The sequence below is a fragment of the Diaphorina citri genome, unplaced genomic scaffold (genome assembly GCF_000475195.1).
Source record: "Diaphorina citri unplaced genomic scaffold, Diaci psyllid genome assembly version 1.1 scaffold59, whole genome shotgun sequence".
Lineage (NCBI taxonomy): Eukaryota > Metazoa > Arthropoda > Insecta > Hemiptera > Psyllidae > Diaphorina > Diaphorina citri.
The window spans coordinates 254,480-275,426 of record NW_007377496.1 but is presented as its reverse complement, the minus strand read 5'-3'; the positions used below and the strand labels follow the sequence as shown (position 1 = coordinate 275,426).

The following is a 20,947-nucleotide window of genomic DNA, read 5'->3' as shown; positions in this document are numbered from 1 at the left end:
GGGGGGGGGGGGGGGGGTGTGTTTGTGTGTGGTGGTCCCGTACAAAGGACGGGTCAACCACTAGTCAATCATATTAATATTGATTTATCTATTCCCATTTCTATTTTAAGGTGAAGCCCGGTATCATTCAAATTAATCTGAGCTCGTGTTGTGTGGTTCCTCCAGTTCTACAGGAGTTTGCAAAAAGCAAGAAACATGATCGGGCTTGGCAGCCAGGGTGTTGAAGATGAAAAAAAAAAGTCGGCCATATTGATCCATTTTTGTTTCGAATAATAAAATGAGTGGTACCCATTCATTCAATAAAATACACCTGGATTCTTTTCCGCGCGAAATTTTCAAAATTTAACTTTGAATTGGGGAACACGGAACAACGCCCGGGGCGGATTTTATCCTGATGGGATAATGTTCGTTCTCGGAACGGTTGGCTTTCTCCTATCCGGTCTTCCTTCTCCCTTCGATTTCGGGACGATAAGACCATAGCAGTTACAGTTCCCTCTGTCAAACCTCTTAATCCTGTCTTCCTTCTCCCTTCGATTTCGGGACGATAAGACCATAGCAGTTACAGTTCCCTCTGTCAAACCTCTTCTATCCTGTCTTCCTTCTCCCTTCGATTTCGGGACGATAAGACCATAGCAGTTACAGTTCCCTCTGTCAAACCTCTTAAAAAAAAAATACATTTCATTTCATTTTCATTAAGTCCAAACCAAACCAGCGGTGATAGCACGTAGCTCGTTGGATGCACTGTTCCCGACGGATCATTAAAGTTAAGCATCGATGCGCGTGTTTAGTACCTAGATGGGTGGCCATCTGGGGAATCACATGCTGCTGGGTTCCTGGCTCTACTTGGTCTAGTTGAGGTCAAATTAAAGAGGTGAGTAGCTTGTTTAGTACCTTTATGGGTGACCATCCGGGGAATTGCTTGCTGTGGGGTTCCTGGCTCCACTCAGGCTGGGTGAGGTTATTATAAGTATAAGTAGTGCTTTATTTAAACTGTCAGCTCAGAACAAGTTTTTTCATTATACCATTATATCATGACAATCTTCAAATTCATGCTTATTGAAAAAAGTCCGGTACTTGTGCAGAAGTCATGTCAGTGGAAGATTGCTACCAAAGGAACTGGTACAAACAAGTAAAGTCCGGTACTTGTGCAGAAGTCATGTCAGTGGAAGATTGCTACCAAAGGAACTGGTACAAACAAGCAGTGACCAGTGTTATTATAGGGTTAGGTTAAATGCAAAAAGTAGTTTTCACAATAAGAGCAGTGATTAGTGTTATAAGGTTAGGTTAAATACAACAATCTAAGTCCATCCCTCCGGGAATTTTTTAGCCCGTAGTTTATTCAACTGTGGTTAAAGAAATACCTATGTACCTACCTAATTTGTTTCATATTCAGTTTATTATTATTATACCTAGATTTGATTTTTTATTTTTTTTTATGTAATGATTTAAAATCAAGACTAGAGCCCGTTCTCCCTTTATTCCCAATATAATGTTCAAGTCACCCATCCAATAATCAGTACCTATGTATGTACCTACCTAATTTGTTTAATATTCAGTTTATTATTCTTCTTGATTTGATTTTACTTTCACATTAAAATCAAGACTAGAGCCCGTTCTCCCTTTATTCCCAATATAATGTTTAAGTCACCCATCCATTTATTGGCCTTGCTTGGTGTAGCTTAACATAGATGACACTGAAACCGGTCTTAAATTAACGACTGAAGTGTTATCTAAAACTTTTTCGCTTTGAGTTCATAGGTCGTCACAACAAATTTCAAGATTAGAGCTCATTTGTGTGAGAAAATGTGGAAAAAAAAAATCCCCCAAAAACCAGGGTTTTTTTTTTTTTTTTTTTTGCTTTATGGTTTTCTGGACAAAATGTGCACCACCACTTCCGTGTTCCTGGTAAAAAGACCTTTAATTTGATATATAGGTCAACCAGGTTTGGATAAGTCTCCTACTTCCACAGTCTAATGGGGTATGCCCTAATATACTGGGGATTCTCTTCCAATGTCGATGAGGTCTTCCTCTTGCAAAAGAGGGCAGTGAGGGCCATCTTTGGAGTGGGTAACAGAACATCATGTAAACCTTACTGTATAAATCTTAGTAGTCTTACAATCTATGCTCAGCTAATTCTAGATGCCTGTACCCTCATCCACAAGATGTAGGTACCCTACTCTTACAAAACACAGTGACGTGCATCTCCACAACACTCGTCACAAAGATAATCTTGTAACAACAAAGAATAAACTTATGGACAAATCTTACCACAAACTTGGTATAGAAATATACAACAAGCTTCCTTTAGAACTGAGACAAACTCGAGATGTCCATTCCATAGGTTTAAACTTTTGTTGAAAGAAAAGCTTGTCACTGTGGCCCCCTATTGCTTGAGCGACTTTTGTTGACATTGGACCTCTATCTCACACAATTCGACAAATTGAACAGATTTCTTCTCAGGATGATTGTGCTGAACAAAGAAAAGTAACTCGGTCTCAAACTGAGAAAATGGTCAAGGACAATCTTAAGGACTACCAAAAGGGATACAGTGGTTCCAGTGAAAACAAAAAAAGAACTTCAAGTTGGACAAGAGGTGTATGTGAGGAATCATGCATTGTCAAGTGCTGTGGAAGGAAAAACTGCAAGTCTTAGTGCCCAGTGGATTGGACCATTCATTAGAAAGCATATAAGTGCCAACAGTTATTTATGTGAGGCAGTGGATGACTGGATGACCCAAAGAATTCGAGAAAAGTTGATAGCACGAATCCAAATTAAATATTTAAAAAAAAAAAAAAATGTAAATTTCGTTGAGATAAACTCCTTATTTTCTTACACATGTTTGTTTGATGTACCTTTATTGTTGAAAATTGATTTCATTGCCTTCATAACTACATATAGATAAGTACTGAAGTACATAATTATGTAGTTAATTTTACTTTTTCAAACTTAACCCTTATGTGCGCCTAATGTGTTTTTTTTTATATATATATTAACCCTTTGGTACCGATTTTTTTTACCACTATTGTCATTAGTTCATTACTCAGTAAATGGTAATTTTAACCCTTTGTTAGATATGTTGCATCCAACGAACTTTTCTCCCACTTCCCTTCAACTTTAAGCAAATTTTATTTGATATTCCTGGTCGGACGTGAAAGTAGATGCGAAATCTCCAAAACGCCAAAACCCGACCTTTACCTTTCTACGATTTGTTTAACCGGTTTTCTGATAGGCTCAAAAATCTTGAAAATCGCGAAATTTTTTTTTCTTTTTTACCTTCCTTATCCACCTTTCTACGATTTGTTTAACCGGTTTTCTGATAGGCTCAAAAATCTTGAAAATCGCGAAAAAAATTTTTCTTTTTTACCTTGCTTATATAGAAAGGAAAGTAATGTAATCGGGTCAAAACCGGGAGTTTCTCGTCTTTTTACTTTCCTTATCCTATAGGAAGGAAAGTAATGTAATCGGGTCAAATTTTCGATGGTCAAATTTTAGTGCCAAAACACGTTTTGAGGTCCCTAGAGCCTAAATCCAAAGTTTCAGCCATTGGTCCGTGTGTGTGTCTGTCTGTCTGTCCGTCTGTCTGTCCTAGAGCCTAAATCCAAAGTTTCAGCCATTGGTCCGTGTGTGTGTCTGTCTGTCTTATCTAGGGCCTAGGTTAAGCAATCATGACGTTGTACTCATACCATTTTGTATATCATGTACAATAAAAATTATAATAAATAAATAAAGTCCTTCTATGGGGACAGACAGACCAACTAACAGACACCGAAGGAAATACAATAGTCCGTCCCTTATACCTTTTTATTACTATTGTAATAAAAAAGGAAGGACAGACTAAAAAGGGGCTTTCTTTTCCACTGTCGTGGCTTCTGCATAATTAAAAGTCCCATCTGTAAGGCTGAATATACAGCATGGCTCAGAAGTCCTAGTGAACCCCTTGTAACCTAACTTTAGCTTGGAATTTTGAAGTTTTGTTTTCTTCTACAGAAAGGAAAGGGCCCATGGCAAATTTGATGGTGATGTCAAAATCCAGGTTCAAACTCCAGAAGTGGCACTTTTTATCTAAAAGTAATTTCTCTAGAAAATCTAATGAGAGCCCTCATTTTTATTTCATTACTAGCTGAATTCCGTCACTTTGCTCTGGAATCCCGCTAGTTCATTCCGAGGCATGGCCAAACTTGTAGAAAATAATAAAAATACGGTCGCGCTGCGCGCTCCCTATTGGCTGCGTAGTTGTCTCCCGCTAGTTCATTCCGAGGCATGGCCAAACTTGTAGAAAATAATAAAAATACGGTCGCGCTGCGCGCTCCCTATTGGCTGCGTAGTTATCTAACTAAAAACAAACGAAACTCAAAATGTTGGTCGAGAGCGGAACATTTCTCTCCCGCAGTCTCTTCTTCCTGTGTATTTCTTATGGAGATTTTAGCTATCAAAAATTGATCATATCTCAGGATCGGTTTAGATTTTCGCTTTCTTATTGCACACCTAGACCAGGGGTTCTCAACCTTTTAGTAAACACGTACCACTTGAAATTTTCAGAGATTTTGACGTACCACCATATATTTATATATAATTATATAGGTAATAATAATAATGAAAAATTACATTTGGTCATGTTTAGGAAAATGAAAATGCATGCTATAATGTATGTATGTATGTATGTATGTATGTATGTATGTATGTATGTATGTATGTATGTACATTGTACATGGAATTTACTTAGATACAAAATGAAATTGTACATTAAAAACAATCTTAAATTAGTACATTGAACAGTCATTTAATTTTAAACAGATCCTAATGAGCTCCCCACCATTCAACATTTTTTATTGTTATTATTAATATATGACTGCGTACCACCTAAAATGTATCCGCGTACCACCGGTTGAGAACCTCTGACTAGACCATAAAAGGAATATTCCTACCAAATTTCAGCTTTCTAGGTGTTGTGGTTCAGGAGATAGAGCGATCAGTGTGTGAATATGAAATGTGGACTGTGAAATGTGAATGAGTGAATGGATCTTGATTTTATAATATAAGATTCAAATCTACATTGAAATTCATGGAAAACCAAATAATCTTTTGCTATTATGTGTAGGAAAGTGTGGGGGGCAAGATTCTTTTCACATCCTGAACAAGTGATGTGACATATTGGTACAGGGGGTGTTTAAACTATAACCTTACACCCAAGACCTCAACAGTAAAAGTTAATGGAAAACTAATGTCACCAGGTTATTCAGCACCTAAAACTACACAAATTTAATATTTCACATTCCTTGTTCAGGATAAAAAATAATAATAATAATAAAAAATTGTCCCCGTATTTACCACTTACCAATAATAGCCAAAGATTATTTGGTTCCCTATGAAATTCAATGTAGATTTCAAAAACAAGATTAAGGTTCTCATTTGAATTTATCAAGAAATGACGACTTTTATACATAAAGTGCCACTTCCGGAGTTCAAACCTGGATTTCGACATCACCATTGAATTTGCCATGGGCCCTTTGCCCTCTCCTATCTTTTTCACTTCAGCCCCTTTCTTGTTAATATTGGTACGTACGTAGACCAAGTTTTTTTTTTTTTTTTTTAATCATTAAAATCGGTTTCTTTTTTTTTATCATCTATTGGACCCGCTCAGTTCTGGGACCCCAAATTTCAAGGATCGACATGCCTTGATCTTATTAAGTAATAATTTTTCATATTTCATTAAATCGGTATATGGTAATTCTTACCATGTAATTGTAATTTATTTATTTGCATCAATTATAGATTACAATATTGCAAGGGTATATACACAAAAGAAAGTGTAAAATGGAAAACTCTGTCAGTTCTGAGCCCATTTGTGTTTTTAATTTTTAGTAGGGTGGTATTAGGTACTTATATTTTTCATTAGGGCACAGAAATTAATGGATGCAAACTTCCCCATACTAAGAGAGTCACCTCTCTTGTTTTGTGGGTAAAGTGAGCCGTGTTTTGAATCTGAGATTTCCAGCTTTCTCCTTTTCCTCCTCTTCCATTCTTCCCTTGATTTTCCTCCTTTTTCCCTCTCTCTCCCTCTCTCCTTCTCTCACTTAGTTTTCCTATCTTTTACTTTACTAAGTGCATAGTTAAAGTGTTTCGCTCTCCATCTATACCACTGTGGCTCTTTCTTATTTTGTATATATAAAAAAATGATGAAAATAGATCTGCAGTTAGATTATGGAATTCTCTTCCTAGGGATATAAGAGACTCACAAAGTCTAGGAGCATTCAAGACCTCCCTGGTGAAATATCTTAAAGGCTCAGTGAAAGAAAAGTTTAGTGGTTGGGTAGAAGAGCTCCTCTAGGAGAACCCTGCCACTCAAATGGCAGTTTCTTTGTGTTATTATGTCACAACTTTGGTGCTCACTGCAGCATTGTAGGATTTTTCCAATATCTCAATAATCATTAAATCCAATGTTTACCTACCATGCTGGCACCGGTCGCTATGCGCATTATATTACATAGCTACTCATTTTCCTTCCTAAAATCCAATGTTTACCTACCATGCTGGCACCGGTCGCTATGCGCATTATATTACATAGCTACTCATTTTCCTCCGCGCGCTCCCGGGGCTTCGCGGGGTTGTGCATGGGGTCGCGCTCCCTTGTTTACGGTCGCGCTGCGCGCTCCCGGGGGCTTCGCGGAATTTATGCATGGGGTCGCGCTTCGCGCTCCCTCGTTTACGGTCGCGCTGCGCGCTCCCGGGGCTTCGCGGAGTTGTGCATGGGGTCGCGCTTCGCGCTCCCTTGTTTACGGTCGCGCTGCGCGCTCCCGGGGGCTTCGCGGAATTTCTGCATGGGGTTGCGCTTCGCGCTCCCTCGTTTACGGTCGCGCTGCGCGCTCCCGGGGCTTCGCGGGGTTGTGCATGGGGTCGCGCTTCGCGCTGCATGGTCGCGCGCTTCGCGCTCCCTTTTTACGGTCGCGCTGCGTGCTCCCGGGGGCTTCGCGGGGTTGTGCTTGCTCCCTTGTTTACGGTCGCGCTGCGGCTCCCGGGGCTTCGCGGGGTTGTGCATGGGGTCGCGCTTCGCGCTCCCTCGTTTACGGTCGCGCTGCGCGCTCCCGGGGCTTCGCGGATGTGAATGAGGTCGCGCTTCGCGCTCCCTTGGCTTGGCCCCTGAAAACTAATATCGTCCCTGAGTCTTGTCTCGAAGAAATGAAAACTGAAAACTACAAGCGAGAGCAAAATATAAAACGTAGGAAAAGTTTTGCTGGCCTCAAACCTTGTTCCCTGTGTATTTCTTATGGGGGGACTAAAAAACGTCAATATCTCGGGAACGGTTTGGAATTTCGGGATTTTCCGATTTTTCCCAGTACCTACAAAAAATAAGGAATCCAATGGTGAAAACCGCATCGTCCTAGCTCATCTAGAAGTGGGTTAGAATTAGTAGGAGTGAGTGAGTGAGTCAGTGAGTCAGTTACACAAGGGGCTGTATACAGGGTGTCCCGCGAACGACTGTACAACGCTTGAGGGTTGATGCGGGTCGCGCTTCGCGCTCCTTTGTTTACGGTCGCGCTGCGCGCTCCCGGGGCTTCACGGGGTTGTGCATGTGGTCGCGCTTCGCGCTCCCTTGTTTACGGTCGCGCTGCGCGCTCCCGGGGCTTCACGGGGTTGTGCATGTGGTCGCGCTTCGCGCTCCCTTGTTTACGGTCGCGCTGCGCGCTCCCGGGGCTTCACGGGGTTGTGCATGTGGTCGCGCTTCGCGCTCCCTTGTTTACGGTCGCGCTGCGCGCTCCCGGGGCTTCGCGGGGTGTGCATGAGGTCGCGCTTCGCGCTCCCTTGGCTTCGCCCCTGAAAACTAATATCGTCCCTGAGTCTTGTTTCGAAGAAATGAAAACTGAAAACTAAAAGCGAGAGGAAAATATTAAACGTAGGAAAAGTTTTGCTGGCCTCAAACCTTGTTCCCTGTGTATTTCTTATGGGGGGACTAAAAAACGTCCATATCTCGGGAACGGTTTGGAATTTCGGGATTTTCCGATTTTTCCCAGTACCTACAAAAAATAAGGAATCCAATGGTGAAAACCGCATCTTCCGAGCTCATCTAGAAGTGGGTTAGAATTAGTATGAGTGAGTCAGTGAGTCAGTTACACAAGGGGCTGTATATATTTAGGTTATTTAGGATACCTTCTGTCTGCTTCTATTTAGAGATACGTACCTTTTCAACAAGTTGTAATATCACCTGATTGTGACCTCCCGGATAGACTTTTATAACAGGAGATAAGGAATAATTAATTGGCTCTTTGGATGGGTCTATACCTATACTCTAGATTAGCTCAGGGGGGTTTACAATGCTACAAGTGACTGCTTCAGAGATGTGCGAATCACGAAATGCAAGATGGAAAATTCAAAATGTACATTTACATCTTGAATTTGAAATGGGTTTTTTCAAAGCATTTTGCATTTGAAATCAGATATGGACCTTTTTTGAATGAAGAAATCTGATACCCATCGTGCAACATCTTTTCCCTGAGGTGAATCTTCTACCTAAAATAGAGACGAATCCTGTGTTTCCCGTCTGCTTGATGGGAACAACAACCCAGTTATTATAGATATTCAGCAATATCATTTGTAGGTGAAGGGCAAAAGCCTTTTGTTGTATGACGGTTGATTTTTTTCACCCTGTACATCAGAGGTTCTCAAACTGGGGGGGGGGGGGGGGGGGGGGGGGAAAAAGGGCATGCAATTATGTCGGCAATATCAATTGTAGGTGAAGGGAAATAGCTCTTGTTGAAGGGTGTTTTCTGAAGGTTCAAACCTCGGCGGGTGGAGGTGTGGAGACAAATCAGGGGGGCGAAAGCTTTTCCTATGAAAAAAAAAATCAAATTTATACCAAAATTACCTACCAGGTACTTAATCTCCAACTCTAGTATCTTGAGATACGTGTTTATATATTATCACTGCTGTTTCACTTTATGAGGAATTCGAACCATAAACCTCCAGTTCTGAAATTCCTCCCGCGCTAACTGCTTGAGCCACTGAGGTTGGTTCGTTTTGTTATTCCATAAAACCCATAGGTAAAAATAATATACCGAGGGTTTGGGTAAGGTAGGTGGGGGGGGCGTGAAAAAATGAGAATATGCCCAAAGGGGGCGCCATGCAAAAAAAGTTTGAGAACCACTGCTGTACATGTATCAGAGAATCAATAAATGTTGGAATATCATCTTATTGTGATATACATATAAGCTGAATTTCGAATATTATATACAATGCCTTTGTTATTTAAAATCAGCACCAATGATGTTTTGTGTGATTTTCAGATCATGGAGATATTTTATGGGACCTATGGCTCCACTGAAGTTGCCTACTACACATATATCTATGCCAAAGTTGAACCCCAGTACTTTCAGCAAGTGACGAGTTATATGCGCGGGGCAGTACTGAGTGGACGATTCATATCAAGTATCGTGTCACAAGTGTTACTGATAGGTAACATTATGACCATAGATCAGTTAAATGATCTAACACTGGGAGGTGAGCAAATAAGAGGAAATTCCTATACTTATACCCATGTACTGATTGTACGGCATTCAACAGTAGAATCGCTACAAGTTGTTTCTTTACTCCGACCACTGCGAAGTCAATCGATTAGATTCTAAATAAAATTGGTGTAAACTCATAGATTAAATTATGTGTCGAAGTTTTATCATAAGACATAACTGACCTATGATAAAAGGCTCACGTGAGGCATATCGCTCACTATTAACATGCTTTATATTTCCGGCGATCAGCTGTCAGAAAAGATTGGATTGAACTATGAATACATACAGTGCGGGGACCCCTGAATATGTTTTGAACGGCTAAAGGAGAGAAGCTGAAATTTAGAATAGGTAGTGTTTTATCTTTTGAAATACCATTTTTTGAAGCACTTGCCAAATTTAGGTCGGGGCCAGGGTCGGTCCCAGGGGGGCCAACTTCAAAATCCGTCTGGTCTACAGTATAGGAGAAAATGTACCCCCCCCCAAATACGACCCTTGTGTAAAGGCATCTTATACTCAAAGACAATGTTGTTTGTTTATTGTACACTAAATTAGCATTAGCAGTGATAAATCCTATTAAACACGAGGTGCTTATCTTGGTCATTGCGCTTGCCTATACAAAACCCCCTCAGCCTCGTAAAAAAGAAAATGAATAAGTGCCATGTTTTTGATAAATGAGTGAAAGTAATCAATGCCACGATTGCAGGATTTTAAAACAAATCTCTTATGTGACGTATAATAGGTTCCCAACGAAACATATGTATCAATCTAAAGTTACGTAATATCGTGCTAGAACAGCATGTATTGCTATTTCGATGTGCATGTGCCTGTGCCATATGAAAACAATTGATAATTTGTTCAAAATTCGAACATATCCGGATTTGGGCTCATATGGTAAAATATAAAATATCCTTACATCAGTCGAAGGAACTCCCTGGGTATTTTCACATATGGATATAATGTGATATGATATAAAGAAGGTGCTAAGAAAAACCCTGTGTGCTGGTAGTGAGCGTTAAAGCACGTGCTACATAAAGGGCCGAATGCACAGTCGTTCCTAAATGATAAAGTTTTCCTTTTTCCTTATGGTATCCATTTTCCTATGTTGTTTATTTCCTTCTGCTTTAATACTAATGGCGTCTGTTCGTCATAGGCCACTTTCGATTTTTCACCTATCAAACTGTTCAAAAAAAGTTTTTCTGCTACTAACAACTTCATTTTATGATCAATTAATTGAGGAAAAATACGAGAAAATTTAAAATTACATTGTTCACTTACTTGGTCAGATTCACATTGACAGCTCAGAAATGAAAAAATAATTTCTATATTTTCTTCTCTTCTATTTGGATACTTTATTTATTTCTTTACACGCTAAGCAGCAAGGCCATGTGTGCTATTTGGATACTAATCGCGTTCATTTGCTATCGACCAGTTTCGATTGATTTTTAGTTAGTTTCCATGGATACAATATACACTGGAATGCAAAAAATTTAGGACAGTTTTTATTGAACACTGTTACAGCCATTTTAAAATCAATCTGTTCCAAATTATCTGCACGTCAGTGTATTGAAATTAAAATGTAAAAGAAAGTCGAAAATACACATTGCGCTTGCGTAATTAGGAACTTTCAGGAAGAGTTTAGGATCCACTATGCACATGAATGGGGCACAGTACCTACAAAAAATAAGGAATCCAATGGTGAAAACCGCATCTTCCGAGCTCATCTAGAAGTGGGTTAGAATTAGTATGAGTGAGTCAGTGAGTCAGTTACACAAGGGGCTGTATGAAAAAGGGGGTTCTTCTTTAAGATTTCCAAAGTAAAAACTTGAAGACCATTAGAAATAGTTTCCCCCTCGAAATAAAAAAAAGTACGTGTTTTTGTATTTTACGAAATTCCAATCTATGTTCAAGATATTCAAGGTGGCTCCTTTTAAAAAAATCACCCTGCATAAATTTACGAATTCATTGATCTACCTTCAACCGTAAATGAAGATATGTATTGATTTATTGGGACTGTTGGTTTTGTTTACAGGTGCCAGCGCTGCATTTCTCTTTGGTAGAGTAATGCTCGACTGGACAATCCATGGTGAGAGTTTGTTGGGCCTCTTAACTTTGGCGGGAGGTATTCTAGTCACTCTTAGTGCGTTTACTAGTTCAATGATCTTCTGCTATGTTGTGTATGTTCTGTTCGGAACCCTGTATCATATCCAGATGACTGTTGCTTAGTAAGTTTCCGTATATGAAATACATTTAAAAAAATAACAATGATAAATATAGCATGCCTAGCTAGCTAGTATGTAGCGCGTCTACCTTTTAAGTGCTAAGTCGCAGGTTCGATTCCCGCCTGGAGCGATCTTTATCCTAAATGAACAAAGTTCGTTCTTGGAACGGCTGGCTTTCGCCTATCATCCTTCTTCTATTTTTAATTATGGGACGATTAAGACTTCCGTTGTTACGGCTCCTCCTATCAAAACTGAGACGTAATACTCACTGAGTTAAGGGAGGTTGTCATTTTAATCCCTATCCCACTTCTGTTTGCAGTTCTGAAATAGCTAAACACATCAAGCCAGATAGTTATGCACTAGTGTTTGGCGTAAATAGTTTTGCGTCACTTTTATTCCAAACTGTTATGACATTCACAGTGGCTGGTGATCAGGTGTTTGTTCTCCCTATCAGAACACAGGTAATCTATTACTATGACTTCCACAGTCCCTGTTCGTCCATAGTAGGTACATGGTACCAGTAGCTCTTGAGATTGTTATGTATTGGGTTAGGCTATGCTAGGATATGAAAAGAGGGATGGGTGACTTAAACATTATATTGGGAATAAAGGGAGAACGGGCTCTAGTCTTGATTTTTAATCATTACATGAAAGTAAAATCAAATCAAGAATAATGATAAACTGAATATTAAACAAATTAGGCAGGTACATAGGTACTGATTTTCTCTAATCACTACGGGCTAAAAAATTCCCGGAGGGACGGACCCTGCTTGTTATACCTACGTTTATTACGTGACCACGGAACTTGTATATAACCTTCCCCGCCCCGTTTTAAAATACCTACATACAAAATGCATGTAAAATATAGTTCTAACTTGGTGGAAGTATAGAACATTGAACATTGCCAGCTAGTTCATTTTATTCATTTTTACTGAGAAAATAATACCTAACTCTCCGTTTACATTCTAAATTCTAAGTTTTAGCGTTAAATTCAATAAAAATAATATAATCTCCTGATATATCCGTCATGGTGTTAGCAAACTCCCTGCAGATGGCAGGAGCCACCTTGTTCGTCTTTAGTCTTCACATTGGTGTCAACATTATCAATCGTGTCAGCATGGAACTGTTCTTCTGTCAGTCGGATAGTAATAAGAACGCTCTGAACTGTTCGTTCCTTGTGCTTGTTGTATTATTTATTCTACTGAGTAGCAAACCGTGTCACTTTGCCCGCTACTGTCGTGTTCTCCTCTACGCTGAACTTCTACTACAACTGCTATACCTGTGCTGGTTCCTCAAGCTTCACGATCTCCTCATGTGCGATCTTATCCCGGCTCTGGATAAATTTTGGATTGGTGACCTGACAGTGTACAAGTTTCTACTCTTAGTTACCACCCTGTATATGTTGTGGTTCTATATGTTCACCTTGATTGAATTCAAGATCAACTGGAATCCTACCCAGGATGATGACTGTGGCAAACCGTCCCCATATGTATCTTCAACCGCCTCACCCCGGTACCCTGAGCCAGAGCCCTCCAAATCCTGCTATTCGGAACCTCCATCACCTTCCCCTTGCTCAACAAAGTCCTCTGGAGACTGCCAGACCTGAATTAGTGATATCACTACGTCCCAACAGCGTTTATTGAAACAAATAAAATTTGATAGTAATTCGAAGAGCTTTGTATTACATTGATTTCCCCATGTTATTTAAATATAGAAAAAGGACTCATTTTACCACACCAATTGTACAAAATCGGTCCAGTGGAAAAAAAAAAATAAATAATAATAATAATGTCTCATTTAATATGGTGTTTACATTTGTAATAAAAGATGGAGCTTATTTTGTCTCATGATACTTTTTTTACCTGAGGAGTGTTAGTCAATCTGTCAATGTATTTTCTCCCTACCAAATCCATTCTGAAGTGAAAAAAAATCTTACATATTATGTTCAAAGATTTTTTGTACACCAAACTAATTGAGATAATGCAATTATTTCTCCCCCTAGAGAACGTCACTTCTCCATCTTCATCATGGAGCAATGCGGCCGGTTATCTGTGGGATGATTTCAAATTTGCTTTCACCAATGCGTACGTGCTCAAATGGTCTGCCTGGGTGTCACTCAGCACTTGTGGGTATACGATGGTAATCATTCCCACAACTTCTAGAGTTCTAGACCCTTCTGTAGACTTTAATTTCTAAAACAGATTTTTTTTTTAAATTTGATAGAGAGAACTGTAACTGCTGAGGTTTTATCGAAGAGAGAATGAAGATAGTAAAGGAGAAAGCTAGGAACAAACATCCTTTCAGGATAAAATCCACCCCGGGCGGGAATCGAAACCGCGACCTAGCGCTTACAAAGCAGACGCGCTACCAACCAAGTTGGCTAAAGACCTCTTTCGTACAGCATATTTACTGCATTTTGTAGTTTTAACGTCACGGTATAACAGAGTTTTAACTTTTTAGTGACGAGGGTTTTACCACCATTTGGCAACAAGCTACCCGTCTACTCACATTAACCTCAGCCTCAGTACCTCACCTAGCCTGAGTGTTGCCAGGAAAACTGAGCACACAATTGCTCAGGTGTTCTGTGTTCACCATCCGGATTTCAACCATGCACAACGTTGCTGAACTTCAGTAATCCATGAGAAACTGATGCATTCATTCCAATGCCGATGCCGTGTTGCGGGCTTAACTTAATTTAAATTATGGAACTACCCAAACTTTTTAAGGTAAGGAGTGCCCAATGTTTGTACCGGCTCTGATACTGATCGTTGCACCTTTTACATTTTCAGCTAATGGCGTATGTTCAAATTCTATGGAAGACTGTAGACGAGAATATAACTCAATATAATGGTGCTATTGAAGCTGTGTATACCTTAACTAGTAAGTAACTAAAGTAGTCACAGAAAATCGAAGGACTAGTTTTACAAATGGCCTTTCTCCCAGTAGGTACTAAATTTTTTACTATTTTGTCAAATGCTGCCTCACACACCCTCCCTAAAGTCACTTTTCAGAATATTTTCGTTATTTTTGGTACTTCCCCTATCAGAGAAAGAACATGGCGACTTTAAATATTAAAAAATCCATAACTTCGGTCCTGTTTATGATATTCAAACTTGTACCAAGTATTTAACTCTTTGAGACCTTTTATTTGGTGTGTTGAAAAAGGGGGTTCTTCTTTAAGATTTCCAAAGTAAAAACTTGAAGACCATTAGAAATAGTTTCCCCCTCGAAATAAAAAAAAGTACTTGTTTTTGTATTTTACGAAATTCCAATCTATGTTCAAGATATTCAAGGTGGCTCCTTTATTTTTTTTTTTTTTTTCTCTCTCTCTCTCTCTCTCTCATAGGACCGTTGAATTTAGTAAGTTTTTTAACCGGGAAAATTTGAAGGAAATTTATTTTGCATGCGTAAATGTGGGTAAAAATGACGAAAATTTAACTCTATATTTACTCACAAGAAAGCGTATACCCTAAACTTTCCAAATGGACAAAAACCGCGTGTTTCGTAACGTGAAAATCGGACATGACGACGTAAAATTTTTCGAGCTTGAAAACCTACCAAGAACTTTGGAACTCGTGTCTCGGGTGTATTCGGATCAAAATTTTGTTCTCTGGCTTGTGGTTTTAACAAAAACATTTTATCGATTAAAATGAAAAAGTTATGACCTATAAACCTACACAAGGTCTGTAATTTTTTAAAAAGTTGTTTTTTTGGACGTTTCTCGGAAACAAAGCCGAAGTTAGGAAAATGACCCACAGAACCTTGTTGGAAATGATGAAATCTACCTACCCTGAGCCGTTTTCAGTGTTTTTCTGGCGCACCCTGTATAAACTGAAACTAGTCAGAGGTTAGAAAATGTGCCGCATTTAAGACCATTCTATGAGGGAAAAGTAGTTGAAATATTTTTTTTTCCAGAATCGACGTTTACTTGGCAACGGTGTACTGTAGCATCAAGTTATTGGTGTCCAATTGTAGGAAATTTTGTTTTTGCGGCAAAAGCCGACGAGGGATTTTTGGAGACTTTATAGAATAATATAGGGAGGGTACTGAACAGTTTGGCATAGATATGAACTTCTGTTTTTAGATGTCTAGGTTTGCCCATTTTTTCATGCTAATTTTACTATACTAAAAGCTGTAGTGGTAGTTGCATGAGAACGCTCATGTTCTATGAATAAATCTAAAGTAAACATAAATGTTACACAACAAGTAGATAATACACAGGTAGCTACTTACTAAGAGCTTAATAATATTCTTGTGTTTCATGAAAAACAAAAGCAAAATGATCAGGCGGATGACGTTTAAACCACAGAACAAAATGAGGTTTATGAAATAGAAGCTTATATTTCCTGGACTAATTAGTAGACTAAGGGCTAGTGTTATGACATGACCAAATACACTGTAGCCCAGTATGGCGCAACTTTCACGTAAATCATAGGTATCTTGACTAGTATAGAACACAGGAACGACTAATAATGCGTAGAGGATGAGTATTTGTTCTACAGACGTGCTGGTATAGGCCACAGGTATTTTATAGGACATTCCATAGAGTACTGTCAAGTAAAGGAGTACTATTGCTAGTACAGGACATAGTAGGTCTGTATGTATGAAAGCTGTCCCATTGTAGGGAGGTATGAATGAGTGGATGATACGCCGAGGTATTTCCCACACTGGTACCGTGAAATATTTCACAAGTTTATTTTTAACAGTCGGTTTCAGTAAGGTTTCTTCATCAGAATAAAAATCTTTCATTTGAATGATCGCGTGTTTCCTTGCCGACATACTGAATTTAATATAATGGAAATTAAAACTTGAAATTTATAAGATACTTTGGATTTGGATTAAAATCCAAGTAATTTAGACTGAAACAGTAAATTATTGCTTTAATTTCTTTTCCAGTTGATCTCGGATATTTTTCAAGTAGGCCTCTAGTTTTTCACCCAACTTATCTACATTTTGTTTACTAAGATTTTCCTTAATTGTATCTTCTGTTAATTGTTTACTTTTGTTTGTGAAATAAACGACCCATTGAGCAGCTCTTCTGATAGGGTAACTATCGGCTAATTTGTCTATAAGTTGCTGATTATTAATCAAGTATCGAATTAAAAATCTAAAAACCATATTAAATTTTAGTTAAGTGTCGGTTGAGATAGGAAATTTTAGGTGATTTATAAGATAAACATGACATTCGATCTGTAACAGATAAGAACAAAACAGTCTTCATCAATAATATTAATTGTGTCAAGTTAAAAATTTGCTCAAGGTCTGGTTGACCAATCTTTTCCTTTTTCCGTGTTCAGACGGGGTTGGCGTTTTTCGTCAACCTCTCAATCAGACATACCTTTGTTAGGTATATATGACATTGTACTACAACATAAAAAAATCTCATCAGTAGGCTACTACTATTATTGTGGTCAAATTCTCAAATTATATTGAGGATAAAATTCCATACCTTGGCTGGGATCATGAAATTTTAAGCATTTCTATTGAGATCAGCGTGTTTCGAACTTCCTTTATCAGCGAAGAAAAAAAAAAGTGGTTGAGCCCCTACACATTGCGCTTGCGTAATTAGGAACTTTCAGGAAGAGTTTAGGATCCACTATGCACATGAATTTTAGGAAAGCACTAAAAGGAATACCTAATCATTAAGGTACGACTACGCATTCGGCCCTAAATATCATTCCTGTTTCAAATAATGAATTTATTACCTTTGCTCCTAGGCATGGTCTGTGCCTTTTTTTGGGCAATAGGATTGCCCTCTGTGCCTCGTAGTTTATACTTTCACCGTCAAGTATTGCCACTCAGTACAAATAACGGAGCGTCTGCTGCTCCTTCCTCCACACCCAATGATGTACATAGCAATGGGGACATAGCATCTAAATCAGGTATGTAATTTTACTTGCAATGCCGTTTTACGAGGGTCGTTTGATAAGTTCGTGGACTCGGATACTTCTTCTTGGTATGAAGCCCAAATGTAGGTGTCACTGCAAAGTATGTCTTGTTTTAGGAAGGTACACCCAGTTTCATTACATTCCTATTATTAGCCTTTGATTCACAGCTATCGATTGATGACGAGTTTGACAGGCTTTTTATAATGGATAATTCTGAGGTGCAGGCAGTGATTATTTTTTCTTTTTTTGAGGGCAAACCAGGAGTGGAAAAAACCCTGACTACATCCGGTGTCGAAATTTGAATCTAATGGGGGGTTTTTATTTTGATTCCCGATTTGTTCTTGAAAAAATGAAAAATAATCATTTGCCCGCACCTTGGAATGGAGGAGTTGCAATTGGGAAAATATTATTAATAAAAGATCGGTTCCTACGTAAAAAGTTGTGAAAAATCCAAATCTGAGTCAAAACTCCGAAAAAGTAACTTTAAAAGGTCGAAAATTCAATTTTTAACTGTCGTTCTAACAAGTTCAAAGAGTTGTGACGTCAGATTTCACGTCAAAATGCGCAGAAACGCTTGCGCACAAACAAACGAAGCGGGAGCAAGAGTTGTGACGTCAGATTTCACGTCAAAATGCGCAGAAACGCTTGCGCACAAACAAACGAAGCGGGAGTCATGAATTATGGTGTCATCGCCTACGGGAGCATATGCCGTGACGTCAAACTTCACGATTTACCGGTATTTTTTAGATCGATTTATCTTGGTATCTAGAAGTCGTAGAAAAAAAAAAAGAAAAAATACGTTGGTCCTCATTTTTCCTGCTCTATGACTTTGAAACATTACCCAAGTAAGCGCAACTGATCTATTATCCAATAAAGAGTACCAAACTTGTCATCAATCGATAGCTGTGAATCAAAGGCTAATGATAGGAACGTAATGAAACTTGGTGTACCTTCCTAAAGCAAGACATGCTTTGCAGTGGCACCTAGATATGGACTTCATACTAAGAAGAAGTATCCGAGTCCACGAACTTATCAAACGGCCCGTGTATGTACTTTTACTTGCAATGCTGAAATAGGTGTTTAGTATACCGAGTTTTCTAAAGGAATATTTTTGAACGATTAAAGATGAAAATCTGAAATTTGGGTTAGTGTTCTACCTTATGCAATCCTATTTTTTTTTTTTTTTTAAGTAGGTAGTCCCCAAATTTTGGCCAGAGCCAGGGTCCGATGAATGACAGATGCGCTCAGAAGCAATTAAAAAATGTTCTTCGCCCCAAAATTTGGACTGGAAAAAATTGACATTTGCTTTTTTCTAGGGTGGATCAAAACTAGGTACCTACATATTATGAATGCGGAGTTTTTACCTTGTTCTTTTTTCTTATTATTATTTCTGTATTTATGTGTGTTGGGTTATAGGTTGTGTAAAAATATCGGTGTGTTCAATGAGTTCGATGTGTTAACTATAGGAGTAGACTTATTTATTATTATATGTGGTACTAGCTCAAACGCCACGACAATTAAAAATTGATACAAAAAGGAGCTTTCACAAATGAGCAGTGACCAGTGTTATTATAGGATTAGGTTAGACACAAAAAAGAACCCTTACAAATGAGCAGTGACCAGTGTTATTATGTCCATACGTTTTTAGTCCGTCCTTCCTTTATTATTACAATAGTAATAAAAAGGTATAAGGGACGGACTATTGTATTCCTCCATAGTAGGTACATGGTACCAGTAGCTCTTGAGATTGTTATGTATTGGGTTAGGCTATGCTAGGATATGAAAAGAGAAAAAAAAAAATCGTTCCGAAACAAGGAGAAAGATTAAAACCTAGTACAAAGGTCGATGGCCAACTCAATTTTTAAAAATAATAATAATAATTATTTGTTTGTCTAATAATTTCGCAACGATTATTTATATTTTAACGATGATAGAAGAACCTTGAGGAAAGTTTATAAAAATCGCTCATTTTTTTTCCATTTTCAGTTCACTGTGTACGGGATTTTCTTTTTGCTCTTGGGAAGCTTTTATCTGATCAAGGCTGTGGTCACCTACATACGTTTGTATACTTGTGGAGTTGTCCTTCCCAAAAATCCGCACTCCTAGCAGTTAATGTAGGCCGACCTATCTTCGGTATGACGGCCGCCATTCGCACTTAGACCTGAGTACTTCTCCACCTGGAGGGGAAATTATCACAAAAAATGCGATTTACTTAAATTAAACCACCTCGAATCAGAATGATCATCATTAGTGCCCACGTGAATCAAGTGTAACCAAGATTTAAATTTTCTCTAGTGACGGGGGATTAAGCTACCCGCCTACTCAGATTGACATATTAGCCAGGCTGAGGACGGCTGGTTAATGGCATCAGCACACGTGCCGAGATACTTACCACGTACAGAGTTGCTGACTTGAGTAATACTAATACTGGTACATCCAATGTGCTATGGCCGGAAAAAAATACTGTCTGCCATAACCTCAATTTGAGTACCTCTTGACGTCAAGCTTAGACGAATGGGTCCATTGTATTTTTAATAGCAATTGCAAGCTTGTTAATTTACCAAGTTTTAATTAGCAACCTGGTAAAGTGAACAGTACATTGAGGGATAATAAATTAATTGGAAAATTAGAAAACAACATGGTTCAATTATAACTTTATTAGGTTTAGTCACCAATGAGTATCTATTGTTTCATTTATATGTATTTCAAACAATGTTCCATACTTGTCTTATAATATACCTTGTATATATTTGTTTATGTGATAAATACTAGACTTTCTGAGACATGTCTCATCTTCTTAGGAGATGTGTTCAGCATACAGGGTGTATAATTTATGTAAAAAACGAGCCACTCGAAATATCTTGTTAATGAATTTGAATTTCGAAAAACGCTGAATTACGTGATTATATTCAGGGGGAAATATTTTGTACTGGGTTTCATTTTATTGACATTATCAGGGGCAGCCCCAGGGGGTCAACTTTGAAATCTTAAATCAGAACCCCCAATTTTTGGCACAGCATCAGAAAGTCCTTTAAAAATACAGTACTTTAAACTGTTGAGATAAAGGGACTATGTCTTAATTTGACAGTCTAAATGAAGCACTAATACTTAGGTACACATTTGAGATTTGAGTTCAATATCATAAACAGGGCCGGCTTATGGCTTTTTAAAGATGAAGGTCCGCCATGTTATTTCTCTGATAGGGGAAGCACCAAAAATATTAAAAACATCCTAAAAAGTGAATAGGTCACTTTCATGATTCAGCTCGTTTTTCCGTAACATATGTATACAACCCTGTAGATAGAATTCAAGATAATATTGTAGATTTTTTACTGTAAATG

At 38.5% G+C, this 20,947-nt stretch overlaps 4 protein-coding genes across 4 annotated transcripts in view; 3 read left to right on the top strand and 1 right to left on the bottom strand.

Annotated features, from left to right (window-relative positions):
* Positions 1–224, top strand: part of LOC103518298 (glutamate--cysteine ligase regulatory subunit) — a 10,248-nt gene extending 10,024 nt beyond the window's left edge. The window contains exon 4 of the mRNA XM_017447787.1: positions 111–224. Coding sequence (XP_017303276.1) covers positions 111–224 — 114 coding nt within the window. The remainder of the gene's footprint in view (positions 1–110) is intronic.
* A 9,054-nt stretch (positions 225–9,278) lies between these two features.
* On the top strand, positions 9,279–20,874 carry LOC103518290 (thiamine transporter 1-like). The gene is made up of 4 exons (XM_017447785.2): positions 9,279–9,530; positions 11,490–11,722; positions 12,039–12,180; positions 19,593–20,874. The coding sequence occupies exons 1-4, from the start codon at positions 9,282–9,284 to the stop codon at positions 19,710–19,712; spliced, it is 744 nt and encodes a 247-aa protein (XP_017303274.1). The 5' UTR covers positions 9,279–9,281; the 3' UTR covers positions 19,713–20,874.
* On the top strand, positions 12,497–14,572 carry LOC113471046. The gene is made up of 2 exons (XM_026829919.1): positions 12,497–13,857; positions 14,508–14,572. Exon 1 carries the CDS (start codon positions 12,746–12,748, stop codon positions 13,322–13,324), a length of 579 nt encoding a protein of 192 aa, XP_026685720.1. The 5' UTR covers positions 12,497–12,745; the 3' UTR covers positions 13,325–13,857; positions 14,508–14,572.
* On the bottom strand, positions 15,513–16,745 carry LOC103518207. The gene has a single exon (XM_008483269.3). The coding sequence runs from the start codon at positions 16,495–16,497 to the stop codon at positions 15,877–15,879; it is 621 nt and encodes a 206-aa protein (XP_008481491.1). The 5' UTR covers positions 16,498–16,745; the 3' UTR covers positions 15,513–15,876.
* Positions 20,875–20,947: the final 73 nt, after the last annotated feature.

Coding starts and splice junctions, on each gene's coding strand:
- LOC103518290 (XM_017447785.2), top strand. CDS start 9,282: ATGGAGATATTTTATGGGACCTATGGCTCCACTGAAGTTGCCTACTAC. Junction 9,531..11,489: donor ATTCCTATACTTATACCCAT/GTACTGATTGTA, acceptor CCGTAAATGAAG/ATATGTATTGATTTATTGGG. Junction 12,181..19,592: donor TTCTCCCTATCAGAACACAG/GTAATCTATTAC, acceptor TTCCATTTTCAG/TTCACTGTGTACGGGATTTT.
- LOC113471046 (XM_026829919.1), top strand. CDS start 12,746: ATGGTGTTAGCAAACTCCCTGCAGATGGCAGGAGCCACCTTGTTCGTC.
- LOC103518207 (XM_008483269.3), bottom strand. CDS start 16,497: ATGTCGGCAAGGAAACACGCGATCATTCAAATGAAAGATTTTTATTCT.